This window comes from Stenella coeruleoalba (genome assembly GCF_951394435.1).
Source record: "Stenella coeruleoalba genome assembly, chromosome: 1".
In the NCBI taxonomy this organism is placed as follows: domain Eukaryota; kingdom Metazoa; phylum Chordata; class Mammalia; order Artiodactyla; family Delphinidae; genus Stenella; species Stenella coeruleoalba.
The window spans coordinates 117,399,379-117,426,183 of NC_137169.1; the positions used below are offsets into that span (position 1 = coordinate 117,399,379).

Consider the following 26,805-nt stretch of genomic DNA (forward strand, 5'->3'; position numbering starts at 1 on the left):
TTAATGCTATATGTTCCCCAATATCTTTTTGGACAGAACATCAGGGCCACTTGCCTGCTTACAAAGGCCGAATTACTAGGGTAAGAGACAGAGATAATCAGATGCCATACGTGTGTGTGTGAGAGAGACAGAGACAGAGAGAAAGACAGACAGAGGCAGAATTAGAGATTTAAAGACCAGGCAAAGGAGGTGACTTGGAAATGCAGGTAAGTTTGAGTGATGAGGGATTGTATGATTCACCATCGCAGTTTTACAGTTGGAGAGACTTCCTCACATGTTAATTCTGTGACTGAAGCAGCTGCTTAAACTCTACAAGCCTTGGTTTCTCATTCGTAACAGAGATAATAGTTGTAATTACATCATAAAATTGTTATGATGACTAAATGAGCTAATTCACATGAAACCCCCCATTAAGAGTTTTTTTTTACTTTTGCTTTGTTCTCATCATCCTAATTATTCTGACCATGTCATGCTCAGGTTGAACTTTTCAAAGCTTTTTCCTTTCAGTATTATCTCCATTTCTCTAACCGTATTGGTTTAGTACATAGTTCACCCTGACTACGTTTGATGTAAGAAACATCCCAAATATCAGGATTTTTGGGCAAATCCATACTTTTAATTTCTATCAAGTTGACATTTGGAAAACTCATTTCTACTTGCAGTTGTTGGAAAATGTGTCAACTATGATGGTCCAGCGTACAGTTATTAAGGTTTTTTCCTTCTTCCTTGCTTTTACTGTTATTATTCTTTTAAGTTCTTAAGGCTGTCTAAGGATGATTAAGTATAAACTATATATTCTTTACCCTTTGACGTTGTGGGCAAAAAATAAATATTGCAACCATCAAATTTTTGTTTCATATAAAATTATTATATTAAAGTTAACCTCATTAATACAATTTTGCTGTCAGGCAGGTCTAAATGAAGCTTTGGGCAAGAGTTTTGTTTGGGATTTTAATATTATCTTTTCCTTCCAAAGATTATGAGCTCTTCATTTTGCTTATAGTTTACAGCTGTGTGACTAGCTAAAAGAGGATTATTACTTCAGGATGAAAAGCTGGGTTAGTTGGCTGATGACTAATTTACAAAGGATATTTTACTATTAATGTAGGTGAGGGCCCATGTGGGCTAATTTTTTCTTAAGCTATTGGTTTAATATGCTAAGAGTAAAATTTTGTGGCCTAATTCAGTCTATCCCCAGGGTAGCCAGAATTTCTAGCCTTAAGTCTCTCTTTAATTACACTTTTCACAGTTAGCTTCAATAAAGCGGAACAATTTTGTAGATATGCCCCACATACATATGTTCTATGTGGACAGACTACAGTGCTTGGATAAAATCCACACTTCATTCATTGCTCATGATATTTCTTTGAGCTCCAGGACACTAATTTTCTACTTTTTCAAGAGAAAACAAAAATTACACTAGTAATGACTGACCTCATGATATGAATGGACTTGGACTACGACATGTCTCAGCCTTCCAGTTGTCTGAGTTCATAGGCCTTTCATTATTCTTGCCCTGCACCACCCCTACCACACCTACAGCCCTTCTGAAGTTCCTTAGCAACACAGAAACTCGAAACTTTGTTTATGGAAAAACAAAGTTCTCAATCAAGGGTAAGTACAATAACTGTGATCTCTGTTAGAACAACTCAACAAATGCTCATAGCCCATCTACAGAAAAGGGCAGGTTTGCCCGACTACGCTGAGTTAGCAGCCAAGCCTGATGGGTGACATAACCCTTCTCTTTCTAATCTAGGGAATTGGTATGATATAGGAAGTTATATTTTTCCAGTCCAAAGACATTGTTCGCAAAAAAACCAGGCACCATGTTAAAAAAAATCTAAATGGAATAATTAAGATCCTAGATATAAGTTCTGAACAAGAAACCAGGGAATCCCTGATCATTTTAGCAGAGTTTTGGGGTGGCTTTCCCAGATTGAAAAACTATTACGATTTCACAAGCTGCATTTTATACCTCCAAAGAGAATTCATCTTTTCTTTGGGGGAGCAATTTAATGGGCATTTGGGCTATGTAAAGATAGTACTCACAGACGAGTGTGTGGAAATAAGGAGCCCAGCTGCTTGGTATGTCCAAGATTGTGTTCCTTGGGTACAGAGCATGTTGAGTGGTCACCTGATTTTCTGCTTGTGGGAAACCCAAAGACATGAAATTGGGATTATCTTATTATTTGGATTTCAAAAATATCTTGCTCTCAGAAGCTAAAAAAATACAGTGCAGATGGACTACATATTGGGTCCATTTGAGATAGTTTGGAACTCTGGTGCAGTACCCACATGCATCTTAGACTGATAGCTTCCCTAGAACTGAGTCAAGAGCAGATCCTCACCATGGCTACCAAATAGGTTTACAGAGTCTGCACTGACTGATCAATCAATCTCTTCTTCCACAACCCCCTCTTCCCTCAGTTCTCCTCTGTGCTCTCACAGCCTCTGCCATCAAACTCCCTCAACTGAGTGGCCTCACAGCTTCTGTTCCCTTGGGAGAGTCCAGTCCCATCTACTGGAGAAAGAACTTTTTCCCCTCTTTCTCAACATTTCAGGGGAATGCCTCAGGCTTTGGTTAGATGGTAATGATGACTCCCTTCCACTCAGACTGCGTCAGCTCCTGGGAAAAGAGGAACTAGCTGTCCTTTCTGGACTGAGAGTTATGGGGATACTCCAGTTCTATTTGTTTCCCCATCAATGAGAGCAGCCAACGATTTCCTACTCACTTCACCTAAAAAAATGAGTAAAACTCAAACTAACCAAGAACAGCATTTATTTTTTCCCTCTTGGGAGAAAGAAGACAAGACATTAAAGATTGCTATTGGTTTGGCTGCTTCTTTCAACCAACATACCCTTGGTTATTGAAGATTTGCTTCTTCCTGGGCCTGGCTGTAAATTACATTTTGCTTCCTATAAAAAAAAAAAAAAGAAAGAGAAAAAGGGGGAAGCACCAGCTCAAATTAAGATTATTTTCTTCTCTAGTCCAAGTTTTCTCCTGATAGCAGTCTATCCTACTGTTAACAATAATTTTTAAGAGCAAAGCAGTCAATCCATATTTATATTTTAAAAATTCTTAGAGGATAAAATATGTACCCACAGAGAAAAAACTCTTGCATATAGAGGGCAATATAGTTTTTGGAGCTAAACATCTGGTTTCTCCTTAAAGAACAGAATCTTTGCTTATCTTTGTATAACCAAAATGTATGTCTTAGGCACTGTTCAAGTTCGAAGGGCTATGGCTTTCTCTTCTACCCCAGTAGTTGGAATGAGAAAAAGATTTTTACAAATCTTAGAACCTTGGAAGAGGGCTATGATCTTGAGAGCAGATTTAATTCCCACCTTCTGCAACTAATTTCAAAATACACACACACACAGATTTAAAGGGTGGAGGGGGAGAGGGGAAGTAGACTGATGTTAAGTATGTCTTTCTCTAGATGGTGACATTATAAAATATTTCTGGAGAGATGAATCTTTTCTGTATTGTTCAATTTTTCAAAAACCAGTTTATGTTGCATTTACAGTTATAAAAAGCCCACAATCATTATTTTAAAGAGAAATAGAGCATGAGAGAGTGTATCATGTCAGTAGCCTGGTATATGCTCAGTAAATGTAAGTCCCCTGTTATCTCTCATGAAAAGGAACTAGCTGTACTTCCAATAGGAAAAAATAAAGTTAAAATGTGACACTCTAGAGCAATAAGTTTCTATAATAGGATAGGAAATCACTCCTACTGCCCTGAGCAGCCAAAATTATAAAGCGTTAAGTCAATGGCTGTTCTAAGCATTAAATCCTTTGAGAATATTTAATCTATATAAATCAGAGAGCAGTACTTCTGGCAGAAAATGCTCTCCCCAAAAAACAAGTACAAAACTAGACAAAAATTTCAAAAAATGATCATTTCAGGAGTCTGGGAAAAGACAAACAACAAATTAAGAAATATTTATTTGTGAGAAACTGCTGAACTTCTATACAAGCAGTGGGAGTCTGTGGTATTCTTGCCTGGGGATGTTTCCAACTCCCCAACCCTAATACCTTGATAGTGCTACCAAGGTGGGGCTGGCTGTAAAAACCAGCAGCTTCACTGCTAGAAGGGCTGGCTTGATCTGGGTGGAAAGTGAGAAACCCATATCCATTGGAATTGTAAGTAAAAATAGAAAATTTGATGAGAAATAAATGAGTAAACTTCATGTTCTGGAAAACCATGATTCAAAAAATGAGGGTAAATTACAAATATTCCCAGATAAAAAAAATCTTAGGGAATTTATTCCTAGCAGGCCTGCCTTCAAGAAATACTAAAGGATGACTTCAGGCTGACAGGATGTGGTGCCAGATGGCAGTTTGAATCCACACAAAGAAATGAAGAGCATCAGAAATGGTAAATATGTGTAAATATAAGACAAAGATAGATTTTAATCTTTTCTTCTCTTAACTTAAAAAAAAAAAGACCTAAGATCGTATTAAAGAATAACTTTAACACTTTACTTTTGGGTTTATAACATATAAATATGTAATATATATGAGAAAATGAAGCTATATTAGAGCAAGTTTGCTAAACTTTACCAGAATTGTGATTACTAACCAAAAGTAGATTGTGAAAACTTACAAGGCATATTGTATTTCTTAAAGTAACTGTTAAAAAATAACACCAAACAATTATAGTTAAATCAGCAGAGGAATTAAGATGCTACACTAAAAATAATTGTTTAACATAAGGAAAGCAATAAAGGAAGAATGGAGGTCCAAAAAAGACATGAGACATAAAGAAAACAAATAGCAAAATTTCAGGTATAAATCCAACCATATTAATAATCACATTAAATGTAAATGGGCTAAACACTAATATAGTGGCAGAGGATGTCAGACTGGAAAAAGGTCAGGATACAACTATATGCTGTCTATAAGAGATAAACTTCAGAATAAAAGACACAAATTGGTTGAAAATAAAAAGATAAAAAATAATATACCAACTCAGTTAAAAAAAAATGGGCCAAAGACCTTAACAAACACCTCACCAAAGAAAATATACAGATGGTTGGTAAATACGCATATGAAAAGATGCTCCACATCCTATGTCATCAGGGAAATGCAAATTAAAACAATAAGATATCACTACATTACTGATTAGAAGTACACAGATACTTAATTTGTCACCATTGTCTTTTTTAGACATCACCAAGCAATATATATCTAAATGGGTGGTGAGTGATGAGGAGAGTACTTACTGTTTTGGAAATTAAAGGGTTGGAGATATGGACTTATTAAAACAGTGATTAAGAGAATGAAATTTTTAGTCAGACAAATATGTGTTCAAATTCAAAATCTGCCACTGGTATGAGACTTGCAAAAGTCACCTAACATTTCATGTAAAATAGATAGCTAGTGGGAAGCAGCTGCATAGCACAGGGAGATCAGCTCGGTGCTTTGTGACCACCTAGAGGGACAGGAGAGGGAGGGTGGGAGGGAGGTGCAAGAGGGAGGGGATATGGGGATATATGTATACATATAGCTGATTCACTTTGTTTCACAGCAGAAACTAATACAAAATTGTAAAGCAATTATACTCCAATAAAGATGTTTTAAAAAAATCACTTAACATTTCTAAGCCTAAGGTTATTGATGTATAAGATGAAGATGATATTGAAATTAGCCTAGTGGATTATTATGAAGATGAAATGAGACTATAAGAAAAAAATGCATGTAAAATTCAGTAGAAATTGTTCTGTACATCTTAGTTGATTTTGAGAAGAGCTCAATGATTTAGAAACATCCTTGCTTTCTAAGCCATGATTTACTTGATTGATATTTATTTCTTTTGTTGAAACTTGATTTCTGAGAGAAGTTATGACAGCATAGAATCACTTAAGGGGCACTTTCACATTTTAAAAAAGTTGTGTTTTAGGTCTACTATTTCACAATATGCACCTAAGAAATAATGGAAATTTACCTATAGTTATAAATAACTAAAGGATTTGCAAACATTAATTTTATACTAAATTTAGCCAAATGTACTTTGTTGTGCATAACAAATGTCAAGCCAATATATTTAATAATGAAATTCTGGAAATCTGCCAGTCTTGTAACTATCATATTTAGGGCATTGTTCATAGATACTTTTATTGGATCAATTGTGAAGAGAATGGGTGATGAAAAAAATGACCAAAATAATTATTAGAAAATGTTCTTAAATTTTTGTGGTCAGAAAATTTTTAAGCACATAATTGGAAAGATTTCATATTGTTTGTTAATTAAATGTGTACTTTCCTCATTCTAAAAATAATCCAAACTGGCTATAATTGGATGCTGTAATCAATGAGTCACCAACTGCCATTTGGAAAGTTTCATTTATATTTTAAAATTTCTAAATTACTTTTTATCAATTACTATTTCTGTGTACTGAATTGTGACCTAAAGCTTCATCTTTTATGGCTACCAATAAATAGCAATCTTTAAAGAGTTATATAAACAAAAATGATGATGTCCAAACAAAATATTACAACTTTTTAAAATAGTTACAATAGAACTAATAAAACCTAACACTAATAGGATAGTATATTCAGTGACAGATAAATAAAAGGAGAAATCAATTTTTAAAAAACACAGAGATCAGTAGAATTCTATCCTGATATAATTTAATGAGGGATTCTAGTGAGAAGAAGAGAGTTTGTATGGTCATTTCAATTTGAAAAGATTTATTCTATTCTTGGGTAGCCTGCTTATATTTTATCACTCATTCATTAAAACTGCTGAAAATGTAGTGCAACTAAATTTATCCTTTTTCTATCAAGAGAAAAATCAAGAATCTCTTTTAAAAACAGCCTTATGGCCAAGACAAAACCTAGTCAGAAGTTACTTGAGTGAAATGCCAGAAAGGTCATGGACTCATAAGCAAACCCCCTTTTCTAAAACTTGTGGGTGAGAAGTGAACTCAGCCAGGGCAGGGTGTGGCATCCTAAATGAAGTCAAGCCTTCAGAGGAGAAGCTACTGTTCCTCCCACTTCCCTGGGGAGGGGAGGGGTGGGGGTGGTTTAAAAAGTAATTTAATATAATTGTTAATAGGAACTGTTTTATGTGGCAGGTTCTTCGGATGATTTTTTTCCTTTCCTTCCTTCCTTCCTTCCTTCCTTCCTTATTTCTTCCTTTCTTTCTTTCTTTCTCTTTCTTTCTTTCTTTCTTTCTTTCTTTTTCTTTCTTTCTTTCTTTCTTTCTCTCTCTCTCTCTTTCATCTCTTTTCTTTCTTTCCCTTCCTTCCTTCCTTCTTTCTTTCCTTCCTTCCCTCCCTCCCTCCTTCCTTCCTTTCTTACTTTTCTATCTCTTTTTCTCTCCCTCCCCCTTTCCTCCCTCTCCTTCCCTCCCTTTCTCCCTCCTTCCTTCCTTACCTCTTTTGTACATTCCAAATTTTAATACTTATAATACTTGTATAATACAAAAAATTAAGAAAAAAACTTTTAAAAACATTAAGAGTTTCAGTTTTTAAATTTTCTGCTTTTAATCTTTCTTTTGGCACAAAAAGGAAAATAAGAAATGTATCTCAAGCCCCACCAACTATGCAAAGGGATCCTTTGTGCCCTTGCTGGGGGCAGCAAGGCCCATCGCAACAGTTTCGTAGTAGTGCAGGTCTGTGATATTAACTGTCTATCTTTTGTCCTACGTTATAGGCAGAGAAGAAAGAAAGATGGCTTGTAAAACTCGTCAGGGCCTTCCCACCACTCTCAGGACACATTCTAAGCTCCAGTGTGCCTGGGGTCTGGTGAACCAGGGCAGGATATGGAGAGCATAAAAGGGGGGAGTTAGAGAAGGACTGTATGTCGGGGTGGGGTGGGGTGGGGTGGAGCTCTTGTAGGACCTTGCGGGTCTTTTGATGATTTTTTTTTTTTTCCCCCGGTACACGGGCCTCTCACCGCCGCGGCCTCTGCCGTTGCGGAGCACAGGCTCCGGACGCGCAGGCTCAGCGGCCATGGCTCACGGGCCCAGCCGCTCCGCGGCATGTGGGATCCTCCCGGACCGGGGCACAGACCCGTGTCCCCTGCATCGGCAGGCGGACTCTCAACCACTGCGCCACCAGGGAAGCCCTCTTTTGATGATTTTGCCTTTTAGTCCCAGTGAGATAAAAAGCCGTTAGAGGGTTTCGTGCAGAAGAGTGATGCAATTCGAGAGATCATTCTGGCTGCTATATTGAGAATGGCTGGCAGAGGGGCAAGGGTAGAAGCAAGGAGATCTGTTGCGGGTTTATTGCTCTGTACAATTCAAGTAAGAGATGATGCTGGATTAGACATGGATGGAAGAAAGTGATGGTGAAAATGGATAGGATTCTGGATATATTTTGAAGATAGAGTGCATGGGATTTACTGTAGATTGGCTCTGGGACGAGAGAAGGTGCCAAGGATGACTCTAAGTTTTTTGGCCTGAGAAACCAGGGGCATGCAGTTACCATAGAGTAGACTGAGAGAAGTAGGTTTGTATGTGGGGCAGAGTGGAGAGGATAATAGGAGTAGATCAGGAGCTTAGTTAAAGACATGCCAATTTTGAGATACCTATTAGGAATCATGATATCCTTAAGGAGGCATAAGAGGATGGGACCTAGCTCATGGGTAGAAGGATTGGACCATGATAGTTTATTCTAAGCACTTGGAGACAAGATAAAAATACAAGTACAGATACAGTAGATGGCTGGATGTGGTGGTGGGAGCTTGAGGAAGCTCTTTTCTGATTGTTCCTTTTTCTCAATGAAAGGAGAAGCAAGGTTATCTGCTGAGAATGAGCATGGGGGAGAAGGTTATTACAAACGTTTCTCTTTGAGAGAAATAAAAGATGTGAAACAGTTATCTAGGAGAATTGCAAAATGAGTGGACTATAGAAATATATGGTATTTGCGTAGTATTGTAGTTATGAATTTAAAGTGACTCCAGTCAGAATGGTTGTGTGTTTTTCTCCAACCTGTTCAGCTACCTGGGGCATCTGGTTCAGGGTCTCTCAAAAGGCTGTAATCCAGGTGTTGGGCAAGGCTTAGTTTTCTGCTTCAAGGTCTCACTGCAGTGCAATCAAGGTGTCAGCTGGGCTGCATTCTCTTCTGGAGGCTCGATTGGAGTAGAATCCACTTCCAAGCTGGCAAGTTGTTGGCAGAATTTATTTCCTCATGGCTGTAGGACTGCAAACTTAAGGGTTTTTTGTTTATTTGTATTTTTACTGGCTGGAGGCCACTCTCAGCTCCTAGAACATGTGTGAAGTTCCCTGCCATGTGGCTCTCTCCATAGGCAGTTCTCAACATAGCAGTTTGTTTCTTCAAGGCCAGTAAAAGAAAAGTCAAAGTGAGTCTGCTAGCAAAAAGTCTTAAATAATATAACCTAATAATTGGAGTGACATCCCATCACTTTTGTCATATAGCATAATGTATTCATGGGAATGATTATCTCATCACCTTTTCCATATTCTATTGGAAGTGAGTCATGGGTCCTGCCCACCTTCGAGGGGAGGGGATTACACAACCCAGGAGGCAGGGATCATGGGAGTTACTTTAGAGTCTGTCTGCTGCACCATTCTAGTCCCAATACCTGATACCCAGTAAGCCAAACTTAGTAAATATTATTTTTTAAACAAAAGCTTACCAAGCTCTTATTCTGAGTCAGAAACTGCTCTAAGCACTTTAAAAATATTAATCCCCACAGCAACCCTAGTAAGTAGGTCCTACCATTATCCCCATTTTACAGATGGGGGGATGAGGGACAGAGACATCAATTAATTCAAGGTCATTCAGCTAAGTAATTGCATAGTCAGCACTTAAACTCATGCTCTCTGGCTTCAGAGTCCATATTCTTACCTATTATGCTAAGCGGCCAAAACCAAAGTGAATGAGTAAATGAGTGCTGTTGAGAGGTACAGGAAATAATTACCCAGCAGCTCTGAGAACCAAGTAAGTTTTGAAACTGCATTTTGTATTTCAATTTTGATGCTAAGCCAGTTGGCACTATCAGAGACTTTTATTGCGATTTTAGGTCTTTTTTCTATTAATATTAAGTAACACAGGCCAAGTGGAGAGGTGGAGCCTGGAACAAAAAAAATCTGTGGAACTCCTTGCTGTGCATGAGATTTCTCGGAGGTGACATGCCATTTTTATCTTTTCCTTATTTAAAGATATTACCTGGAAAATATAAAATAAATTTCAGCTGTAGTAGATTCATAAGGAAGGAATAGGTGACTAGGAGATATCTCCAACAATAACCACTTATGCTATACCTTGGTTTGTCATTCATATTGAGTTGAGAGGCATAAGAGAACAATGACCAGATAGGTGGTGAGACAGGTTTAGAACAAAATATGTTGCAGCTCTGGTTTCAGTGCTGGCCAGATGCCATTCTAGGCTAAGTTTCCAAGGAATTTCCCCTGGGGACAGCCCCCCTGTGCTTTAGAAATATCCAGCTAAGTGGCCTCCCAAGAGGGTGCATTAAATATTTGACCCAGGACTCAGAATGTAGAGAGCCTTTTAGCTTGAAGAGAAGAAAATACACTCGAAACATTTATTATGGTGGTTGAGGTTTTTAATGACTGGATTATTTTTCCACTCATTAAATCCAGAAAAACCCTGTTATATAGTGATAGGCTTCTAATCTTGGTTCTGCTTCTTAATTATCTATTCTATCCTTTGATAAGTCACTTAACTTTAGGGGGGTTTTGTTTCCTTTTCTATTAATTAAGGGAGATGGACCAGACAATCTCTGGCTAACAGCACTGGAATGGAATTTAAAGTCCACTCTCCCACACCATAACAGCCTACTCAATTTGGTGTCCTGAGGCTGTGTATCTCTGTAATTATTACACACAGCACTCATCTACTCTCTCCCTGGTTCATTTCTTCCTGTTATTTATTTACTTCCTAGATTATAGTCAGTTTAGAGGGGCTGTATGTTGAGTGTGTGTATATATATATATATATATATATATATATATATATATATATATATAAATAAAAGGGTGTATTCATTATTTCACAATATTTCAAAACCCCGCCTGAGCTACAGAAAATTTAGAGAGTGGGAGGAATGATGAGCTATTACGTTAGGATGACTCAAGTCCTAGGAAAATATCAACAGGAAAGTCAAAGCCCTAATTCCTCCACCACTCATCTGTTTGTCTCTTGGAAATAGTGATCTCATGAAACACTCATGCTAAGCCAGACCTCCTGGCGATCTGATGAACTGCTGAGAAATAACCTGAGTCCTTTAGATTTTCAGGGGCCTAGCTGAGGCCATCACATTCAGGACAGTGAAGGGAGGACTCCTGGTATACGCTCACTAATACCAGCCCCCTGTTTGAAAAGTCTGTGTGGATCCTCACTGGTTGTACTACAAAAGGAAGTGTGGACAGACTGGCACATATCCGATACAACTTCAGGGAAAAACAAGCAAGCAAGTAGCCTCTTTACTTGTGAAGTAACATACCTGCTTTTCTGAAATTAAAAAATATATATTCTCTTAATTGTAAAATAATTTTCATTTTAGTAAATTTAGAAAACACCCCGAAGTCACCGGAATCCCATTGTCCCTAAAAGATAAAACATAAGATCTTCTTTGGTATACACTTCTGAATTTTTGAATGTGTCTGATAATAGCCCATTTAAAACACCTTTCTTGGAATCCCAACATGATTCTGTATTTTTAATAGAGGACCACTCCATTTCCCTTATTTTCTTTATTTTTCTTTCCTTCTCTTATTCACCTAACACTTATTGAATAATTGCTGTGTGCTGGGTCCTTTCTCTTTTAATTCTCTTTCCAACTCTGTAAGATATATTGCATGTATTGTTATCTCTATTTTGTAGATAAGGAAAGGGAAGTTCAGTGAATTAGGGTGATTTTTCCTAATCTCACAGCCTCTATCTACCTATTATCTATCTAATCTATCTTACCTATCTATCTAACTAATGAAAGTATTATCTTTTTTTTTTTTAAAGCCAAGTTGGGATCATACGTACTACCCAAAATACATACTCTTTGGTAAATATTCCCTTTTCGATGCTTCTGATTTCACAGTTTATTTAGTACCAACCCTACTAGATCTCTTGCTAAGTTCTCTGAGTACAAATTCCTTGGTTTATTTTGCTAAGGAGGCATCAGGTGTTGCCAGTGTGAAAACAAATAACTGGCTCATAGAAGCCCCATTATTAAGGCTGGGGATCAAGGGGTGGCACTCTTAAAGAGTGAGGCTTCTCACCTCCTGGCTCTCTCAAACCCTACTGGCCTATCCTTTTAAGAAATTTCTTTATTTTATTCTCTCCCTTCTCTGAGCTCTGAAATCCTTCATTTGTGCATTCACTGTGGCACTATGGCCCCTTGGCTTGAAAAAGGAACATCTCCCCCATGTTTATATATTCCCTGGGGACCCAGACCCTAGCTTTTGATTCCCCGTGGTATCTATCACAAGGACTGGCACAGAACAACCCAGTAAACATATTTTGAAAAAAACATCTATTTGTTCTTGATTGAATACTGAAAAATGTGCCAGTTTGTTCTTAAGAGAATAGTTCAAGCCCAGGGACATCCATATAAATAGCCAGGGATTCCAGGCCATTCCCCACTCTGCACAACACGTTTCCATACTCCTCATCTAAGCCTGTTTTCAACTGGAAGGTTGAGAATTAGAGAAAAACACTTCCCTAGCATGATGCCTGTCCTAAGGGAGCACAGCTGTCACCCAAAACAGTACTGTGTGGCATTTACAGCTTCCCAGGTGATGAGGCTTTCCGACCCGGTGATTGAGGGCACGTGACAGGGGACAGGCAAATGATTCTGTTGACTCTCACACCCTCGGTCCTTTCCTCCAGAGCTGTGTGCTCCGTGGGTTAAAGATTTTCTTTTTTTGTTTGGACTGATAGTGAAGAACTCCACCATTAGTTGTATTCTAATTTTTTGAACTTTAAAATTTTTATATAATTTCAACCTTACAGAGAAATTGTCGAGCAGTATAAAGAAGTTCCATATACCCGTTACCCAAATTCACTAACTGCTAGCATTTTCCCCAAAATATGCATTTCTATCACATATACACACATATGTATGCCAATTTCTGTACTGGGATTAATAATCATGAGTTCATGCTAACTTCAATTCCAATCTGCACTAAAGAGGTAATTCTAGCCTCTCTGCCTTTCCATATGTGTAATTTTCTTCTCCAGAAGTAACTTCTCTCTCATTATCTTCAATACATTTAGTCATTTGCTCACCTCCACGATACAAACAAAATAGTTTCAGAATTGCTAACCCACACCACTGTGAAAAGCCAACCTACTAACTAGAGTTTAACACTTGTTTACAATTCATTTTGTCTTTAGATTGAGGGTAGAAAGTTAAAATACTGTGCCCACAGGTATATTCATAAGTCAAAAATCACCAAATTGTCCATTTTAAATATCTGTAGTTTATTTGAAGTCAACCTCAATAAAGCTGTGAAAAAATACTGTCTTCAAAATTTACTTGGGTTAATTCCCCCAAGGAATCTTCAGTAAAAAGTTATGTTATTTAAGATACAGTTAGGTTGATTTGTTTGTTTGGTTTCTGTTTCAGGGTTCAACCTCCCTCTTTGTTATTTTTATTTCATCTTTTGAATATGTAAAGCATTAACAGGGTTCCAAAAGTCAAAACTATACAGAAAGTTGTATTTAGAAAAGTGTAACTTCCCTCCCCATTCCTCCACTTGATTCCTACCCACCCGCTGCAGATAACTAATCTTATTGGTTTCTGGTTTGTCTTTCCTGCTTTGTTTTGTTTCCAAAAATAAGCAGATGTGTGTACATTTTCTTATTTCCCCTTCTTTCATTATGTACACTTGTTTGCACTTTGCTTTCTTTCACACATACCAATGTCCTGAAAGTCACCCCTTTTCAGTTCGTATCAGTCTCTCTTTTTGTTTTGTGTAGTATTCCATGTAGCTATGTAGTATTCCATGTTTTCTTCTACTACCTGTATGATTTCATACTTTACTCTTAGATCTCTGATGTATTTGGAGTTTATTCTTACGAATGGTGTGAAGTACGGATCTAGTTTCATCTTTTTCCAAGTGGCTACCTAGTTGTCCCATTTACTCAAAAGTCTAGTGGTTTGAGATGCCACCTTTATGATATAGTACTTGGGCCTAAATAGGCCCAAGTACTATTATAAAGGTGGACTGTCTAGTCTATTCCATTTGACTATTCACAATTGTTCACATTGTTCACATGTATTCACAATCTACCACATTGTTTTAATTATAGGGGTTTCATAGAATATTTTAGTATCTGGTAGGTAGGCTTCTTATTGTAGTTTTTTAGTTTTTTTCAGTGTTTTCCTGGTTATCCTTTCATGTTTCTTTTTCCATGAGCACTTTGGTATCAGCTTGTCTAGTTTATACATTTATAATATAACATGGAGTGTAATTTATACATTAACAAAGGGTGTTTTTCCTTTTATCAGGTATCTTTATGGCTTTTGTGTAGGAATGTTTTACAGCTTTCTTTACACAGCTTTTGCACATTTTGTGTTACATTTAATGTCCTTTGTTGTTATCGTAAATGGGATTTTCCTCTATTATCATGTCTTCTAACTAGTTGTGTATATGAAAATGATTGACTTCTATCTGTTCATTTTATAGCCTTACTGAAATCTTTTATGATTTAGTCTTATCATTGATTCTCATAGTTTGAGTTAATCTTATTTTCTAGAGTTTTCCAGGTACTCTCATGTCATTTGAAATTCAAGGTAGTTCTGCTTATTCTTTTCTAATTCTTAAGTTTCTTACTATTCCTCTTAATTGCATTAGAAGAGATCTTCAGTGTCATGTTAAATAATCATGGATAGTGAGCATCCTTGCCTTCTCTGCCATTATTTTTTAATTTTATTTATTTTGCACCCCACGTGGCATGCGGGGTCTTAGTTCCCCAACCAGGGATCGAACCCACACCCCCTGCAGTGGAAGCGCGAAGTCTTAACCACTGGACTGCCAGGGAAGTCACTGCCGTTAGTTTTTAAAAGACTATGTATATAAAAAATATTTTAAAAGACAGAAATAACTCTTTAGGCAAGACGTTTCTGGATATTTATCTGGTAAGATGAGATTACGGCCCTTTTTATGCCTAGAAACTAGAAAAATATTTTTAGCACAAAGGGTAAAAGTAAAAATTTGATTTTATAATAGTGCGTTGAAAACACTTGTCCTGGGCTCAGTTCTTCCTTTTTCTTTAATGAACTCTTTAATAGTGATTTTTCTCTTTATTCATTCATTCATCTAAGATTTATAGAATGCCTATAATACTCCAGACACTATTACAGAGTCTTTATCTTTTAATTTTTACTACACCCACGTGAGTTAGGTATTATCCTCATTTTATAAAGGAAGAATTCAGGGTTGAACTGTGATTTTGAATCTGGTCTCCTAGGTCAAATTTTTCTAAATTCTCATATATTTCTTCCTCAGGGAGTAGAAATGTAGATGAGTGACAGTATATTTTTAGAAAGCAATTGTCTTACATTCTTTTCCTTTCGTTAAAGGTCACAAAGCTGTATTATTGTGTGGAGGCTTCTAGGTCTCTTCAAGGGGGACCTCAGCAACATTAATGGGAGTAATTTTGTTTTTAGTTATCATGAAAGGTTTGAGAGAAATGGCTTTTTTTTTTTTTTTTTTTTGCGGTTCGCGGGTCTCTCATTGTTGTGGCCTCTCCCGCTGCAGAGCACAGCCTCCGGACACGCAGGCTCAGCGGCCATGGCTCAGGGGCCCAGCCACTCTGTGGCATGTGGGATCTTCCCGGACCGGGGCATGAACCCGTGTTCCCTGCATCGGCAGGCGGACTCCCAACCACTGCGCTACCAGGGAAGCCCAAGAAATGTTCTTTATAGTATCAGGGATCCAAACAACAAAAGGTTTTCTAGATGATGCTAAGTATATCAAGGTATTCAGGACCTAGACCAGTGCCTGACATAGCATAAGCACTCACATAAAAACAATTACAATTTATTATTTACTCTGTTCCACATTCTGTTCTTGTATTGACTGGTTTAATCCTCACAACACCCCTAAGGGGCATATTTATTATTGTCTGTATTTTATAGATGAGAAAAACTGATGTAGAAAAGTTAACTTGCCAAAGATTCCAAGCAACAAAGAAGCTGGAATTCTGCAGATGTCATGTTCATAACCACTACAACTATAAATCTTTCAAACAAATGGATGACATTCTGTGATCATGAAAGATAGTGTTCAACCTCCTGAATGTGTAACTACCAGCATTACTCATCCAGGGTAAATTTTTCAGTTACTTAATGCAGTGGATGATTTTGAAATTGATAAAATTAAAAGGCTTTTGCACTCAAGAAGGTAGAAGAAAGGCACCGAGATGCCTGAATTTCTTAGTCAGGTATTTTGTTAAATCTAGATGTTTTGGTATTTCAACATTTTGGACTTCTTGCAGAAAATGTGCCAAGTGCCACGCGTAAACACAGCTTTCAAAGGCACAGTGCCGAGCATATAATCGCATGTGCACATCCACACAAAGTTATATGGTATACAGGCAATTATAACCAGTCGCACAGCAACGGCCTTGGAGGTCAACCAGTCCAACAACACTTTTCGTGTCATATACTGAGGCCCAGAGAGGTTAAGACCACAGTCACACAAAACTGACATCGGGCTTACCTCTCTATGGCGCGCGCTTTTCATTTTCTCAGGTTACCTAATAAATTTGCTTGCATTTCCTCTCTTTTTTTTTTTTTGGTGCCCATTTGTGCAAAGGTAAATGGGTCTGGCTTCACGTGTTTGCGACCCCAAACACCATAGAACAGAAAGACGGTCACGGCCCCGACTACCTGGCCAGCTTAAGACGAAACAGTGGCGCAAGGTCAGAGGGCGCGCCAGGCCCGCCCCTGGGGTTCTGCGCAGAGACGTCGGCGGCTGCCGCGCTTTCGCAACCCTCTGTGTGGGTGGTCGGACACACGCCACCCGGATGACGCAGCTCCCAGTCCAGCTCCGCTGTCCGTTTTGGGAAAAGGGGGGCGCCCCGAGCCGTGGGGCCACAGGGAAGACTAGGAGCCGCAGGACGGCACCTCGAGGAACAACACAGTGACGTCAGGGATCTTAAGGCCTACCCGTGATACCACCGCTGGGCTCGGAACTCGCCCCACCCAGCGAACGCAAAGTACACCCCTCCCAGCCGCGAGGACGCTGGGGGGCGGGGCCACCTACTGACAGGCCCCTCGCGCCATCCCCATTGGACTGGAGAATGAGTGACGCGAGAGGCCCCGCCCCTCCCCGCCCCGCTCCTTCGCGGCGCTCCTCTCCGCGCCCGCCTCGTCGCTTGCGCTGTGGGCGCTGACGTGTCTGGGCGGGTGGTTGCGACTCCTCCCCGCGCGGGCAGCCACTCGTCGCGGCGACGGAGGGGCGGGGTGGCTGGGGCCGGCGCTCCCCCTGGCCCCAGCTCCTGGCCCCAGCTCCTGGCCCGCCCTGCCGCCCCGGCCCCACGGATGAGGGTATATATTCGGAGCGGGCGCTGGACGCCGATGAGTGGCCGCGCCGAAGGAGCCGGAGCTGGGCGGAGCTGTGGTCGCGCCGAGAGAGGTGAGGGACTCCCAGCTCAGTCGCTGTCTACTCTTGCCACCCTGGAGGAGACGGCGGGACTCGGGACCCGGGGCGGGTGGGGACCTGGTGCCGCCACGCACCCGCTTCCACGGCCACGCGCGCGACGTGGACACGAGGCGCACGTACGTGCAAAGAGCCAGCAACCTGGCACACACCGAGGAGCGCGCTGCCCACCCACACTGCTCCCGTGTGGCCCGCAGCGCTTCTCAGCTTCGGCGACCCTGCTGGGAGAGCTGGCATGAGGGCGCCCACATGGGCAGTGTCTGCAATCTGGGGTTTGTCAAGAGGTTGGGAGTGGAGCCTCGCCTGGACCCGGGATGGGGGCCTTGAGATTCTCAGGCTAGGGCCTTGTGGACAGTTTTGCCAAGCTTGGGGGGCCTACAGTGGGGACAAGTCGTTGGAACTGTGCGGTGGGAGTGAGTTGGGGTGTCCTGACTATATGAGGAAAAGACTCTGAAAGCGTTGATGGTAAGGATTGGAGATACTTGTGGGGGCCATGAGAGTGGGACAAAACCTACTTGCCGTTTTGTTTTAATACTGATGATGGAAGAGGGTTGAAATTTCTGGCTTTCCCCTGGCTTGGCCAAGCAGCAACATGGGATTGGAGGGTTCAGAGCACACATGTGCTGTATGGCTTCCCGAAGATTTTGTTAAGTTTGGCCTGACCCTATGCTATATTTATTTGTACATGGTTTATGAAATCTGAAATAAGGGAATAGTGATTGTGATAATGTGTGTATGTTATTATGTAGTGCCTTTAGTTTAAGGGCTTTCTGGTGAAATTAACTAGGTGTGGACAGAAGGCAGTTTCTGTTCCTTCACTGTTATTGAGTTGCCTCACTTAGCTTGGGCTAAAAAAGACTTAATAGGCTGTGCTGTGAAGCATTTAAAGCATTCAGTGGTTATGGCTCCTCCCCATGACTATTTTTCAAACGCTCTAAGAGGTTACTTATCAATTTGGGGGACATAATATAGCTGCAGAGATAGAGGTAGGAAGGAGACCAGAAGAGGAGGGGGAAATACTAAATATCTTTTAAACTGGAATTTAAATTCTGATAAAGTTATGTTTGATAATGGTGGGCTACTGCCAAATATGTCACATAGCAAGTTCTGTCATAATTTCTAGATCTTCAACTTTTTCAGACTTTGGTTGTCAAAGTAAAAATCCTTGTCTGATTCTCTTATTCACTACTGCTTACCCATTACACACACGCACACACCTCTTATCAGAATTAATGGAGAAAATAATACGATTTTTGTGGCATGGAGGTGGTTATATCTGGTTCATCCTGTAAAGTTCCTCTCCTACTTGTCCTGTACATTTTCTTCCTTTCTCCATTCTGTTGGCTTATGAACTCAGTTTTGCAAAGTGAGTCAGGTATAAGAAAATCAACTGTGTCTGTATTTTTGAATAAAGTACAAATCACCTGTTTCTCTTTCTCTTGCCACCCCTCTCTTACACATATACGCACATGCACATGCACATGGAGATAACAGAGTCTTTCTCTTGAGAGTCAGTATAGCATGATGGTTAAGAGCATGAATTTAGGAGTCAGGCTGTTAGGGTTTGAATCCTAGCTCCGTCACTTTACTGGTTTTGGACCTTGAGCAAGTTATCTCTGTGGCTCAATTTCTTCCTCTGTAAAGTAATCCCAATAACAGTACCTTAGAGTTGTTTGGAGGATTAGCAGCTATCTATAAAGCAATAAGAATCGTGCTGCCATATATATGGTAGTGTTTGTTGTTATTGCCCCTTCAAGGGACCCACAGATGTAGGTTCTCTTAACCTGAGTTTGTAAATGGTGTTTGATGTTTAATAGTCCTCATGAGATAGAGAGTATTATTAATCCCACTTTACAGGTGGGGAAACGGAGGCATAGGGAAATTAAGTAATTCAGCTGAACTCCAGAATTTTGCTCTCAACTACCTTGTATATTGCCTTTTACTATTCTTACATGAGAAGATTCTTGTTTTTTCTTTGATACCTACTTTTCCTCTGTCCTTTATATCTAAGCTAAGCAATTATAATGCAGTGATGATTCTTCCCAGTGTGTCTCAAATTTATCCCTTTCACTCTTATTTCCTCTGCAACAAATCTGGTTGCTCTTTGGTTTTTCACACCTGCAATTGTCTTTTAACTTGTTTTCCTGCTTCTAGTTGTTCCTCCTTACAGTCTGTTTTGTGCCATGCTCTTTTCTCTCATCTCTCTAAAGCATGGTGGAACGGCCCTGTTTAGTAATCTGTGTTGGCTTCCCGTTACCTACTCTGTTTGGGCTAAATTCCTTTGCTTAGTTTTCAAGGCTCTTCATGGGTTAGCCCTAACCTACATCATTTCCCATCATTCTACATAAAACTTGAACTTTCTTACTGCTCTCCATCCTACACATGTTTACTTACCATGGCCACCAGGCTCTGCTTGTTTCCTAATCTTGTCTATATAATCTGTTCAACCGTTGAGGCACAGCTAGATCATATTTCCTTTGTGAACTCTTTCTGGACAATGCCTGTCTTCTCTTGCATTTATCTGTATTAGCTGAGTAGATTAAATATTTCCTCTTTCTCCTATTTTTTATTACTATTAACATTTGGCTGGATTATCGTGGAATGCTCTTAAAAAGCATTACCATATCACTTGATTGTTATGTGTGTATTGCTTGTCCTTTAGGGCTCAATTCTTTTTTTTTTTAATTTAAATTATTTTTTATACAGCAGGTTCTTATTATCTGTTTTATACGTATTAGTGTATACATGTCAATCCCAATCTCCCAGTTCATCCCACTGCCACCCACCACATTCCCCCCTTGGTGTCCATACGTTTGCTCTCTACATCTGTGTCACTATTTCTGCCATGCAAACTGGTTCATCTGTACCATTTTTTTGGATTGCACATATACACGTTAATATACGATATTTGTTTTTCTCTTTCTGACTTACTTCACTCTGTATGACAGTCTCTAGATCCATCCACGTCTCTAGAAATGACTCAGTTTCGTTCCTTTTTATGGCTGAGTAATACTCCATTGTATATATGTACCAAATCTTCTTTATCCATTTGTCTGTCGATGGGCATTTAGGTTGCTTCCATGACCTGGCTATTGTAAATAATGCTGCAATGAACATTGGGGTGCATGTGTCTTTTTGAATTATTGTTTTCTCTGGGTATATGCCCAGTAGTGGGACTGCTGGGTCATATGGTAATTCTATTTTTAGTTTTTTAAGGAACCTCCATAGTGGCTGTATCAATTTACATTCCCACTAACAGTGTATGAGGGTTCCCTTTTCTCCACACCCTCTCCAGCATTTGTTGTTTGTAGATTTTCTGATGATGCCCATTCTAACTGCTGTGAGGTGATACCTCATTGTAGTTTTGATTTACATTTCTCTAATAATTAGTGATGTTGAGCACCTTTTAATGTGCTTCTTGGCCATCTGTATGTCTTCTTTGGAGAAAAGTCTGTTTAGGTCTCCTGCCCATTTTTTGGTTGAGTTTTTTTTTTAATATTGAGCTGCTTGAGCTATTTACATATTTTGGAGATCAATCCTCTGTCTGTTGATTCGTTTGCAAATATTTTCTCCCATTCTGAGGGTTGTCTTTTCGTCTTGTTTATAGTTTCCTTTGCTTTGCAAAAGCTTTTAAGTTTCATTAGGTCCCATTTGTTTATTTTTCTTTTTATTTCCATTACTCTAGGAGGTGGATCAAAAAGAGTGTTCTTCCTATGTTTTCCTCTAAGAGTTTTATAGTGTCCAGTCTTACATTTAGGTCTCTAATCCATTTTGAGTTTATTTTTGTGTATGGTGTTAGGGAGGGTTCTGATTTCATTCTTTTACATGTAGCTGTCCATATTTCCCAGCACCACTTATTGAAGAGACTGTCTTTTCTCCGTTGTATATCCTTGCCTCCTTTATCATAGATTAATTGACCATAAGTGCGTGGGTTTATCTCTGGGCTTTTATCCTGTTTCATTGATCTATATTTCTGCTTTTGTGCCAGTACCATATTGTCTTGATTACTGTAGATTTGTAGTATAGTCTTAAGTCAGGGAGCCTGATTCCTCCAACTCCATTTTTTTTCCCTCAAGACTGCTTTGGCTATTCGGGATCTTTTGTGTCTCCATACAAATTTTAAGATTTTTTTGTTCTAGTTCTGTAAAAAAAGCCACTGGTAATTTGATAGGGATTGCACTGAATCTATAGATTGCTTTGGGTAGTATGGTCATTATCATGATATTGATTCTTCCAATCCAAGAACATGGTATATCTCTCCATCCGTTTGTGTCATCTTTGATTTCTTTCATCAGTGTATTATAGTTTTCTGAGTACAGGTCTTTTACCTCCTTAGGTAGGTTTATTCCTAGGTATTTTATTCTTTTCGTTGCAATGGTGAAATTAAGGATTGTTTCCTTAATTTCTCTTTCTGATCTTTTGTTGTTAGTGTATAGGAATGCAAGAGATTTCTGTGCATTAATTTTGTATCCTGCAACTTTACCAAATTCATTGATTAGCTCTAGTAATTTTCTGGTGGCATCTTTAGGATTCTCTACATATAGTATCATGTCATCTGCAAACAGTGACAGTTTTACTTCTTCATTTACAATTTGTATTCCTTTTACTTCTTTTTCTTCTCTGATTGCTGCGACTAGGACTTCCAAAAGTATGTTGAATAATAGTGGCAAGAGTAGACATCCTTGTCTTGTTCCTGATCTTAGAGGAAACGCTTTCAGTTTTTCACCATTGAGAATGATATTTGCTGTGTGTTTGTTGTATATGGTCTTTATGATGTTGAGGTAGTTTCCCACTATGCCCACTTTCTGGAGAGTTTTTATCATAAAGGGGTGTAGAATTTTGTCAGAAGCTTTTTCTGCATCTATTGAGATGATCATATGGTTTTTATTCTTCAATTTGTTGCTTTCAATAATGTTTCTTTGTCTTTAATTTTTGTCAGTTTGATTACTGTGTGTCTTAGCGTGTTTCTCCTTGGGTTTATCCTGCCTGGGACTCTTTGTGCTTCCTGGACCTGCATGGCTATTTCCTTTCCCGTGTTAGGGAAGTTTTCTACTATATTCTCTTCAAATACTTTCTCAGGTCCTTTCTCTCTCTCTTCTCCTTCTGGGACCCTATAATGCAAATGTTGTTGTGTTTAATGTTGTCCCAGAGGTCTCTTAGGCTGTCTTCATTTCTTTTCATTCTTTTTTCTTTATTCTGTTCCGCAGCAGTGAATTCCACCATTCTGTCTTCCACGTCACTTATCCGTTCTTCTGCCTCAGTTATTCTGCTGTTGATTCCTTCTAGTGTATTTTTCATTTCAGTTATTGTAGTGTTCATCTCTGTTTATTTGTTCTTTAATTCTATTAGGAGTTTGTTAAACATTTCTTGCATCTTCTCGATCTTTGCCTCCATTCTTTTTCTGAGGTCCTGTATCATCTTCACTATCATTATTCTGGATTCTTTTTCTGGAAGTTTGCTATCTCCACTTCATTTAGTTGTTCCTTCATCTGGTACAACGTCCTCTGCCTTTTCACTTTGTCTGTCTCTCTGTGAATGTGGTTTTCCTTCCACAGGCTGCAGGATTGTAGTCCTTCTTGCTTCTGCTGTCTGCCCTGTGGTGGATGAGGCTATCTAAGAGGCTTGTGCAAGCTTCCTGATGGGAGGGACTGGTGGTGGGTAGAGCTGGGTGTTGCTCAGAGCTCCGTACAACTTTAATCTGCTTGTCTGCTGATGGGTGGGGCTGGGTTCCCTCCCTGTTGGTTGTTTGGCCTGAGAAGACCCAGCACTGGAGCCTACCAGTGGAGCTCTTTGGTGGGGCTAATGGCCGACTCTTGGAGGGCTCACGCCAGGGAGCACTTCCCAGAACTTCTGCCACCAGTGTCCTTGTCCCCTCGGTGAGTCACAGCCCCCCCGCCCAACTCTGCAGTAGACCCTCCAACACTAGCAGGTAGGTCCAGTTCAGTCTCCCGTAGGCTCACCGCTCTCTCCCCTGGGTCCCGATGTGCACACTACTTCATGTGTGCCCTCCAAGAGTGGAGTCTCCACTTCCTCCAATCCTGTCAAAGTCCCGCAATCAAATCCCACCAGCCTTCAAAGTCTGATTCTCTAGGAATTCCTCCTCCTCTTGCCGACCCGCAGTTTGGGAAGCCTGATGTGGGGCTCAGAACCTTCACTTCATTGGGTGGACCTCTGTGGTATAAGTGTTCTCCAGTTTGTGCGTCACCCACCCAGCGACTATGGGATTTGATTTTATTGTGATTGCGCCCCTCCTACCATCTCATTGTGGTTTCTCCCCATCCTTAGATGTGAGGCATCTTTTTTGGTGAGTTCCAGTGTCCTCCTGTCGATCATTGTTCAGCAGTTGTGATTCTGGTGCTCTCGCAAGAGGGAGTGAGCGCACATCCTTCTTTTCCACCATCTTGGACCAATCTCCTAGGGCTCAATTCTTAGTAAAGACAGTGGATATATTTTATTGCTTCTTTGTGGAAGTTGCTCTTTAAATAAAATGTTTTATTTTTGTTTGTTTGTTTGTTTTCTGCGGTACGCAGGCCTCTCACTGCTGTGGCCTCTCTCGCCGCGGAGCACAGGCTCCGGATGTGCAGGCCCAGCGGCTGTGGCTCACGGGCCCAGCCACTCCGTGGCATGCGGGATCCTCCCGGACCCGGGCACAAACCCGTGTGCCCTGCATCGGCAGGCGGACTCTCAACCACTGTGCCACCAGGGAAGCCCTAAAATGTATTTTTTATAATTATAGGGTTCCTGTCTTCTTGATATTGTTGTATTCTGAATTCTGTGTTTCTGTCCTTAGAGATAAAAGGAGAAGGGTTGAAATATTAAACAGTCAAGTGTTCTTTCAGTAGTAGCTGAGTGGTCAGAGTAGTATAGAGGCAACTAGAGACCTGGGATCAGACTGTCTGCATTCACACCCTAGCTCCACCAGTCAGCCGGGTTGCTTTGCCTCTCTGTGCCTCATTCTCCTCAACTGTAAAGCGATGATATAGTATTTATGTCATAGAGTTGTTGAAAATTACATGAGACCGTGTAGGTAAAGTACTTGGTGCAGTGCCTGGTATATAAGAATAATTAGCATTGTCTTACAAGTTTGATCTCTTATGAGTATGATCATGATGGAAAGGTAGAATTTCCTTAACATCAAGTGTTGAAAAATTTTTTTTTATTTTATTAAAAAATTTTTTTGGCCATGCTGTGGGGCTTGCAGGATCTTACTTCCCCGACCAGGGATTGAACCCGGGCCCTGGCAGTGAAAGCGCTGAGTCCTAACCACTAGACCACAGGGAACTCCCAAGATTTTTTTTTTTTTTTTTTTTGTGGTATGCGGGCCTCTCACTGTTGTGGCCTTTCCCGTTGCGGAGCACAGACTCCGGATGCGCAGGCTCAGCGGCCATGGCTCACAGGCCCAGCCGCTCCGTGGCATGTGGGATCTTCCCGGACTGGGGCACGAACCCGTGTCCCCTGCCTCGGCAGGCGGACTCTCAACCACTGCGCCACCAGGGAAGCCCTTTTTTTTAATGTACTTATTTTTAGCAGGAAAAATCTCAGGTTTTGAGGTTGGACTTTGACCTGCTATTCATTTCTTTTCTCTTTCAGGTTTACAGGTGCAGAAATTACACCCCAGTTATCACAAAACTTGGCTACCAGAGCATTATGAATGTTAATGACCTCAAACTCAGGTTGTCCAAAGCTGGGCAAGAACACCTATTGCAATTCTGGAATGAGCTGGAAGAAGCCCAACAGGTAGAACTTTTCACAGAGCTCCAGGCCATGAACTTTGAGGAGCTGAACTTCTTTTTCCAAAAGGCCATTGAAGGATTTAACCATTCTTCCCAGCCAGAGAAAGTGGACTCACGGATGGAAGCTGTGCCTCGAGAGGTGTTGGGCAGCGCTACCAGGGATCACGATCAGCTGCAGGCCTGGGAAAGTGAAGGTACTGAGCCTGGGAAGATTTGCTCTAAGGCTTATTATGAGATGTACTAAAACCATTAAAGTAACAGTATTTTCACTTCCTTAAGACCTTAAGCCAGGTGACTGATCTGAGAGTGACAGATTGTGTGGCCAAGAGGCCGCAGTGGCTCCTGTTGCCCGTCTCTCCATTCTCTTTTCATTTCTGGTGCCTGCTTCAAGGCTCTTCTCATTCAAGTCATAATTTGCCTCTAAGTCTCTTTCCTTTCTCAGTGTCCGTACTTCTATTAGATTTCCCTTCCTGAAGCACAAACTGAATGATTCAGTTTATGCTAGCTTACTCCAAAACCCTTCCCTAACACGGCCCTATCCAATCTTGTCTCTTATGTGTCTCTCCACTGCTACTGCCCCACACCTTTCAGCTGGACCCTGTAATTCACCTTTCTCTGAACATTCTAGTATGCCTTTCCTGCCTTTGCTCATGCTCGTCCTTAGCTGGGTCTGGCCTTTACCCCTTCTCCATGTAGCTGGATCACCTTGTGACGCCACCCGTCTCCTGGAGCTGTGCAGTGAGGTGGCTGTGCCACTTGGGAAACTTATACTCATTCTCCAAGGTTCACCACACATACTCTTTCATCTGTCCTTTCTGTCAGTGTCCCAGGTTGAAATTGTTTGTCCATGCTCATCTTTCATTTTTCCTTATAATAAGGGTTGTTTATATCTATCTTCATCATTACATTGTGAACTTTTAAAGAGCAGCCCGTGTCCTAGGTGTCTATGTATGTCACATAGCATTTAGAGCAGTGTTTTGCAGTTATATGTTGGTCGATAAATGTTTGTTGAATTTCCCCAATGCTTTTTCCTCTAAAGCATATCATAAAATCTGTCCCGATAACTAGTACTAATGAGTGCTTTTGACAATGGCAAAATAGCTAAAATTTAGCTTTTTTTGGTAGGGTTAAGAACTGTGGATTTTATAATCTACTACTCCTCCATAAGTAAAAGTGACTAAATATTGCAGGCCCTTGAGTGTTTGTACATGCTATTGTCAAATCTGGACCTCATTTCCTCAGTTTTCGAATGAACAGATTGGACTAATACTTTTTCCTTTTTAAAAAAACATTACTCTATCGCAAAAATAATATCAAAGTAACAGAACTACGGTAGAGAAATTGCCCATAACCTCATCAAATCTATGTTTTTATTTGTCCACATTGCCACCTAGTACTTGATTATATACATATTTACTTTTATAGATATGATTTATAGTCTAAATTTGCACCACACTATGGGTATTTTTAT

The 26,805-nt window shown here is 40.1% G+C and overlaps 1 protein-coding gene across 6 annotated transcripts in view; it reads left to right on the top strand.

Moving 5' to 3' along the window:
• The first annotated feature begins 17,324 nt into the window (after nt 1-17,324).
• UAP1 (UDP-N-acetylglucosamine pyrophosphorylase 1) overlaps nt 17,325-26,805 on the top strand; it is a 37,660-nt gene continuing 28,179 nt past the window's right edge. For 4 of the 6 annotated variants that reach the window (XM_079916276.1, XM_079916277.1, XM_079916278.1 and 1 more), the window contains exons 1-2: nt 17,421-17,577; nt 25,192-25,528. In XM_079916276.1, the coding sequence (XP_079772402.1) occupies nt 25,249-25,528 (280 nt within the window). In that variant the 5' untranslated portion in view covers nt 17,421-17,577; nt 25,192-25,248. Of the gene's footprint in view, nt 17,578-25,191; nt 25,529-26,805 lie in introns of all 6 variants that reach the window. The other 2 variants (XM_079916280.1, XM_079916281.1) reach the window with 2 other exon arrangements.